This window comes from Micropterus salmoides, unplaced genomic scaffold (assembly GCF_014851395.1).
Source record: "Micropterus salmoides isolate LMB-PRFRI ecotype aquatic unplaced genomic scaffold, ASM1485139v1 Ms_hic_scaffold_9, whole genome shotgun sequence".
Classification (NCBI taxonomy): domain Eukaryota; kingdom Metazoa; phylum Chordata; class Actinopteri; order Centrarchiformes; family Centrarchidae; genus Micropterus; species Micropterus salmoides.
The window spans coordinates 18,624,206-18,632,254 of NW_024044681.1; the positions used below are offsets into that span (position 1 = coordinate 18,624,206).

General features: G+C 40.9%; 1 protein-coding gene across 1 annotated transcript; it reads right to left on the bottom strand.

Moving 5' to 3' along the window:
* Positions 1-210: 210 nt before the first annotated feature.
* plac8l1 (PLAC8 like 1) lies at positions 211-4,354 on the bottom strand. The gene is made up of 5 exons (XM_038709713.1): positions 3,721-4,354; positions 3,127-3,324; positions 2,293-2,525; positions 1,828-1,964; positions 211-1,369 (listed from the first exon to the last, which is right to left on the bottom strand). Exons 2-5 carry the CDS (start codon positions 3,150-3,152, stop codon positions 1,238-1,240), a joined length of 528 nt encoding a protein of 175 aa, XP_038565641.1. The 5' UTR covers positions 3,153-3,324; positions 3,721-4,354; the 3' UTR covers positions 211-1,237.
* Between the last annotated feature and the right edge of the window lie 3,695 nt (positions 4,355-8,049).

The window sequence follows — 8,049 nt, forward strand, 5'->3', positions numbered from 1 at the left end:
AAGTGGGGGACCACATCCATAAGAGTGAACAAATTACACGTTTGCCCTTTGAGGACCCCATCTGCTTTGTGTATGAATAACATTTTCCATATCCGTTCTAGCTGGTTGGCATTTTGGGTTTAGGGAGCCACAGCAATCAGGACTGGTTTAATAATATGATTGAATGCCTGAGGTGAACCAAAGAACAGAAGGATAAAAGAATATCAGAAATATGGAAATAGGCTTTATTATCATCAGACTGTACTTGAACTGTAATCGGAGCTGTGGCCTGTTTGCCAGATCAGACAAGTGGTTCTTCTTACTGAATGGACTTGCACACTTGTTTCATCCTACACTCTGAAATAAATAAAACAACTCTCAAAAGCATTGCTTCAAACTGAACTAAGCCTTTCTGTTCTTCCCTGGCTTTACTTGGATTTAGTTTTAAATGTGACACTGAATTAGATTTATTAGTCTGATTTGTAGATATTGTCCCTAATGTTGAGTTATGTCCCCCTTGCTCAATTTGTGCCTCAAGGTCTAGAAAGCTTTATGTTTCTTCACATCATTTTCCCTTCAAGTCTTAGGGGGATTGAACACGTTAATGTGTCTGGTGACCTTTGGCATGCGAGACAAAATGAAAGGGTTGGTTCACCGAAGTCAATTTTCTCAATTAATTTGTACCACTTTCTATTGAAGAAAGTGTCCTTATGAAGGGCTGCCAAGGAGCTTCATTAAATATCCAGAGATCAAGGGAAATTGTTTTTAGAGAGACACATTTTTCAAATCTAAATTCATTGTTCTGAGCAGCACAATTAAATGTTCACAATGTGCATTAAACTGACTTTAAATATGGCCCAAAAAAGCTACTTGCGACAGTTTGCTGACAGTGACAGCTACTGAAACTATATAAACGTGCACCTTGCCACCTGCATTTCACTCAACTGCAAGAAAAGGCGTATATTGTTATCAAGTTTATTCATAATATCCTCTCCAAACAAGTCCAACAGCAGTTTAAAAGTACGTTTCAGTTAGACTCTTACAACATCCAAGGAAGTTTTAAGCCCTACACACTAGTTGAGACCCTACAGCTCGGATAATTATTTTATTGTTTATGCTGTTCAAGTCTGTCCTTTTCAGTCTTCTTTGAATGTTGTAGGATAGGGTTGATTTATTTTCCAAGGCTTCCTCAGGGGCATATAAAAGTAAGTTCAAAACCTTGTAGTATTGATTCTTTGTGCTAATCATTCCAGTTTCTTCAGGAGCATTCGAGGGCAGTGGACACATGATAGGTCTGTGTCTTCATCCTCTGCTTCATCTCTCTTATCATCTGACATACAGCCAGGGGGTAACAGCAATGCACTGTGGTCCAGTCCTCACACACACTGCCCTGTGGATAAACATGCAGAAAGGCACACACATACATGGAAATGCATATAGAAGAAGCACACATGAATGACACGAGAATGCAGCAGGAACACGTCCATAACCACAATGTACATGAAAAGACATTCACTCGCAAAACTTTAAAGTGAACCTATGACTGCATTTAGTAACAAATATATGATCAAGTTTTTGAATTGATCATCTACTTTCCTGAAAGCCATTGGGTTTCCATTTACTCTGGAGTCTTAAAACTTACTTGAGAAATCACCAAACTATTTTCAATTTTTAATGCTATACACATCATGGATATGTGGTAATGCTATTATAAGCATTAGCACATATAAGCAAGACCATTTTGTAAGGTCGACCTGTTGGTGTGTTCAAACACTCTCTAACAAACAGCCCAAATCTCCTAATTTCTCTTGACAAATAAGTGTTTTGCATGTGAATACACACACTCACCCGTATCTTGTACCGCTCCCTGATCCCAACTCGTATGGCAAAAGTAGATCCTGGTAACAGAGGCATGCACAGACACTCGCCATACTGGTGAGCTAAACTCAGGTCCAAACAACATGGCACCAGGGCCCCAAGAATACCTGCAAGCACAGGCACAGGCCAGCACAATGTGTGTGTGTGTGTGTGTGTGTGTGTGTGTGTGTGTGTGTGTGTGTGTGTGTGTGTGTGTGTGTGTGTGTGTTAGTTATGTGTGTTTACTTGTGACAGACAAAAATCCCATTCAAATCGCAAATTGCATTCTGTCAGATGCAAGACTAGACTAATGAATGATGATTTATTGGTTTGCACATAAGCTTCCTCAAGCAACATCATGTTAAAAATTATACAAAGAATAAGAGGGTCATAAAGTGACATGTGTAAAAGCCTGTGCTTATGGGAATACAGTTTCAGACTGTGTTTTCATGTTACATGTAGTCGTGTCTCCACAGACGTCAAACAGGCCAGTGCTCCATCCCCCTCCCGTCTGTGTGATGGTGGTGATGGTTGTCGTGGTGACGCCAAGGCCGGGCTGTGTGAGCACTGGGTCTGTCGCTGCAGGGACATCATATGACCCCCAGATATCTTCACTTCCTGTGGTGGAGCCTCCCACTTCCTCTTCATGAAACGCTGATGCTGAGGTTTGGTTCACTGACAGTCCTGGTCTGAAATTAGATTTGTAATAAATCTGTCTGTAGATAGATGGCTGATAAATTCATGATGGCTTGTAAAGCCTCTAATACGCCACTGATACTCAACTACAGGTTTAATGTTAAAAAAAAGACAGTCTCAAATTAGCAAATTAGTTTCTGTTTTGCTTACCTGTAACCAGGAATTCAATTAATTGAATTTTCCTAGAACAGTACTGTACTCAGCTGGCCTCCTTTATGAAATTTTAGCAGCACGACACCCCAATTACACTAACATCCTTATCCTATTAATATCACCTTACCACTGTACATGACAGCATTTATCCTTGCCTTTAACTATTTTAGGCCTTCAGCAACACTTTAACAGCAGCATATTGCAGTGAAGGCAAAATCTAAATAAGTTTGAAATTTAGTAGGAAGGAGGGCAAAATCAGGAAAACGTTCCTGTTTAGTTTGTATTAAAATTTATCAAAGAGACGTAAGAAAGCAGAAAAAGATTAAGAGGAAACACAGCAACATAAAAGGGCAGAATAAGATAAGTGAGCCATTGGCTGTAATTCTATTGTGCTCAGTGGTGACAACATTATGTACGGTTAGGGACAAAAAACCCACTTACTGGTGTGTGACTGTCGTCTGCTCCATGACTAGAAGCTACTGGCATCCAGAGGGGTGAGGCGAGGAGGCAAAGAGGAGAGGGTGAGCAGGGAGTCAGCAGGAATGAGGAGGTGGGGGGTGGGGGGTGGAGTGACACTTCCCCAGTGAGAGGGTGTGTGTCGGAGCAGATAAACCAGCAGTTGGATGGCTCGGCCAGAAGCTGTGTGACAGAGATAAGTCTTGTAGTTGTCTTCTGTCTGAGACTTTACTGTGCCCCCCGCTAATGCTACAGCAAATGCAGAGAGCTCAGATACACATCAGGGTGCATTAACACAAATGTCTGGCATAAAATAATCAGATGTGAATTAATGCATACACACCAACAGGGTCAGGTCAGAACAAGTTTAAATCTTGTAAAAAGTAGTTATTTCTGATAACAGGTACACTGTACATTTAAATATATGAACAAACATGAGAAATTAAATAATGACAAACTAATTTATTATTCTTTGCAAAATTATAGATTTCAAACATTGGCTCAAATAGAAGAAATCAATTCAAACTCACGACATTCATTGTTTCTATTAAATTTTCAGATATGCACAGTTACACTTACCCTTAAGGCAGAAACACAGACTCATACAGAGAAGAGCTGGGAAGTGAAAGATGCATTTTAGAACCAAAGAAACACCAGTGGTTCATTTTTAGAGGGGCTTGTCTGCATTGGTGTATTTCCTGTGCTCTGACATTGACCTTTAAATTTAGACTAATATACAGCCGAGTGTATGTGGGTAACAGAAAGAGAGAAGTGAGGGGAGCTTTACGTGGTGGACGGACATGTAGTAAAACTTTCATGGGTTTGGGGGACAGCACACACACACATGCACATTACAGTTGTGTAGTTAGCACATGAAATGTGAATGCTTTTTCACTTGGTTTAGCTCCTTTTCAGGATGACGAAAATATGTAGTGTCAATAATTCTTAGTAGACTATGCATCACAGATTGTAGCATAAAATGGATTACATTTGTATGCAGTCTTTGGGGTAATAAGTAATTTACATTTGATTGCTGGCAGTTGTTTGACTAACAGTGAACCCTGATGGAAACGTATTCTCCCAAATTCCCCCCAAAGCTCTCCCCCTCCTCCCATCTTTTACAGTACACTGTAAGTGTTTGCACAATATATATCTGATGTACATGTAATGCCATTTTGAACATAATCTATATTATTCTTTCACAACTTGTATATCTTATTCTTTTTTTCATTTATATATTTACAAACAAAACATACAAAATTAAAGCTGCAAGCAGCGTTGGGCGGGCCCTCGCACTTATAAGCGCGTCCGCGCGTGAGCCGGCCGAGTTGCACATTCTGGAGCTCTGCCGGTGCGGCTGTGAATTTCCTACGCGGTTCAGACGCCGCATGAAGGTGCTATATGTCACTTCCTGTGTCCCCTATGTGGAGATACATAGCACTTGCCGCTATGAATATAAATCGGTATTGGTGTGTAGATGTCTGCGGGGTGGGAGAGTTATCAAGCACGTAAAGTTTGTTTCAGATGTGAGCATGTACACTGAACAATAATGTACCCAAACAATAAAATAAATTCCTTTTATATTTCCCTGCCTTGTTGTTTATGTGTACATACAGAGGAAGAATGTGAGAACAGCACACATTTCATCGTTACTGTGTGTTAGAGCATGGGAGAACAGCGGATACTTTTAATACAGCCCACACCCCTAATACTGTGTAACTATAACAAGTAGAGAACAGAAGAAAAAGATGTTCTTTCTTTACAACTGTCTGCATAGCTTATTCATATTGTGTAATGAATGAAAATAAATAGGCCTACTAGGCTCCTCTCTACTTTGACATTTAAGATTAGCTTGTTTGATCCACCTTCATACACATGTGACATTACTGTACAACTTGAGAAAGGTGAGTTGTTTTCTGCTCCAGCCTGCCTAAAAGAAAAGCGTTTTTGGGATTAAATGGACTTTATTAGCTGCTGCAGTGCAGGATGAACTCAGAATAGACCCATTTCTCACCTTATTATTCTAAATCATGCAACGAAGAAGAAGAAATGCATAAGAAATCCTGGGACAAAATCTGTAGTCAAATACTGTACAGCATGTAGTCTAATGAACAAGACTTGTGTTATAGCTGACTTGGGCAGTGAAATGTTTTTTTAATTCATGTGGTCATAGTTGTCCACAACTCAAATCAGAATATAAGAAGAAATGTTTTATACCACCTCAAGAAGGCTTCCTATCAGAAAGGTAGGAAGGTATTTCAAATGTACAACTGCAGTACTTAATTCTAAGTAAAGTAATTTCCCTGACATTACTGTGTTACGCATGTAACAGGTTTGATAATTCCTGTGAGTATAATCCAATCAATCATATTTTCATACTGTATATCCGTTGTGTAATTTGATAAATTGTGTTGTATGTGGTGCTCGCATCGGGTACTACTGAGACTTCATTGCCCTCTTCAGAGAAGACTCTGACTGCAACATGCGTCTTTGTAAAGAGAGAAACGGACAGAAAAAGTCTCTAACTCTGCCTGTCAGCTCGCTCTGCTCCGTTAAAACTGAATTTACCATACAGAATTGAATACGAGTGCACTCCAGATTTAGCTGCAGCCAGCTGACCGTGTGCTTCTCCCTATACCGCAGTTCTGTGTCCATGCATGCAGCAAACTGAAAGCACTGTCTGTCGGAGCGTCTACGTGAAAAGAGAAGGAAGACATTGCTGGTAGTATTGTCTTCAGAGTTGTTAAACACCTCAGCGCACTGAAGGAAGCCATCTGACTGTGTGAGGGGCAAGATCGTTGATGTCTGCAGGCAGAGTAGGAGCTCTCCTGTCTGACTGGTCCACCAATAGCAGAGAAGATGACCCCTTGAGACACAGCCCCTCCTCATTTGCATAATGAGGCAGAAATGCATACAAAAATTTAAAAAAGACAGGCAGAAATAAATACCATGGGTGAAAATAAATAAGGTAAATAAATACAAAGGAAGAATAAAACAGACAAAAATATTAAAACACACACATAAATAAATACATTAAAAAGTTAGTAATAAATAAAGTTGAATAAACAAATAAGGTAATTATAACAAAGGTGAATAAGTAAAGACACTAATTAAAATATAAACATTTATGTCTCCTTGTATAATTTAATTACTACCTACATTTATTTATTTACTTTATTTTTTTGTGTATTTAATTGGATGCTTATTTATTTATTGAGCATTTATTTATTTCTGTATTTATTTCTGGCTGTGTCAGGATCGGTCCTCCATAACGGGGTGGGAGAGTTATCAAGCACGTAAAGTTTGGTTAAGATGTGAGCATGTACACTGAAGTTACAACAACTTCCTGTGTCATGGCGAAGACTTGATCTCTGACGCCACGCCACGGACACACCCATTGACGAAAACTCGCAAATAGCACAACTTTTCATCTTCAATGCCTTTAGAAGGCACAGCAGAAATTTGAAGTCGGTCGGACTAAATCCCTAGGAGGAGTTCGTCAAAGTACGAAGTGTGTAAATCATCCAAAATTTGACGTAAAATTCAAAATGGCCTACTTCCTGTTGATTTTAGGGCATCGCTCCAAGAGGCTTTTTTGTGCGTCTGGACAAGATACACGTACCACAGAAAATTCGTGCACGTAGGTGAAACGTGCGGCGGGGGCTGCTTCGTTAAAGGTCACTTCCTGTTGCCAGCAGGTGGCGCTATGACTGTGGGTGAATGTCAGCATGTACATGTGTTCAGGGCGGGACTCTCATCCTACATGTACAGTTTGGTGCAGATGTGAGCATGTACACTGAAGTTACGACAACTTCCGTGTCATGGCGAAGAGTTGATCTTTGACGCCACGCCACGGACACGCCCATTGACGAAAACTTGCAAATAGCACAACTTTTCATCTTCAATGCCTTTAGAAGGCACAGCAGAAATTTGAGGTCGGTCGGACTAAATCCCTAGGAGGAGTTCGTTAAAGTACGAAGTGTGTAAATCATCCAAAATTTGACGTAAAATTCAAAATGGCCGACTTCCTGTTGGGTTTAGGCTATGGCTCCAAGAGACTTTTTTGTGCGTCTGGACAAGATACACGTACCACAGAAAATTCATGCACGTAGGTGAAACGTGCGGCGGGGGCTGCTTCGTTAAAAGTCACTTCCTGTTGCCAGCAGGTGGCGCTATGACTGTGGGTGAATGTCAGCATGTACATGTGTTCAGGGCGGGACTCTCATCCTACATGTACAGTTTGGTCCAGATGTGAGCATGTACACTGAAGATACGACAACTTCCGTGTCATGGCGAAGAGTTGATCTTTGACGCCACGCCACGGACACGCCCATTGACGAAAACTTGCAAATAGCACAACTTTTCATCTTCAATGCCTTTAGAAGGCACAGCACAAATTTGAGGTCGGTCGGACTAAATCCCTAGGAGGAGTTCGTTAAAGTACGAAGTGTGTAAATCATCCAAAATTTGACGTAAAATTCAAAATGGCCGACTTCCTGTTGGGTTTAGGCTATGGCTCCAAGAGACTTTTTTGTGCGTCTGGACAAGATACACGTACCACAGAAAATTCGTGCACGTAGGTGAAACGTGCGGCGGGGGCTGCTTCGTTAAAGGTCACTTTCTATTGCCAGCAGGTGGCGCTATGACTGTGGGTGAATGTCGGCATGTACATGTGTTCAGGGCGGGACTCTCATCCTAGATGTACAGTTTGGTCCAGATGTGAGCATGTACACTGAAGTTACAACAACTTCCTGTTTCATAGCGAATCATCGACGCCACGGACACGCCCATTGACGAAAACTCGCAAATAGCACAACTTTTCATCGTCAATGCCTTTAGAAGGCACAGCAGAAATTTGACGTCGATCCGACTAAATCCCTAGGAGGAGTTCGTTAAAGTACGAAGTGT

Excerpts from the sequence above, each read along its gene's own strand:
- plac8l1 (XM_038709713.1), bottom strand. The coding sequence starts at position 3,152 with ATGGAGCAGACGACAGTCACACACCA. Across the intron at positions 2,526-3,126 it reads CAGACGACAGTCACACACCA|ACCAGGACTGTCAGTGAACC; the intron begins GTAAGTGGGTTT and ends ATCTAATTTCAG. Across the intron at positions 1,370-1,827 it reads GGGAGCGGTACAAGATACGG|GGCAGTGTGTGTGAGGACTG; the intron begins GTGAGTGTGTGT and ends GTTTATCCACAG.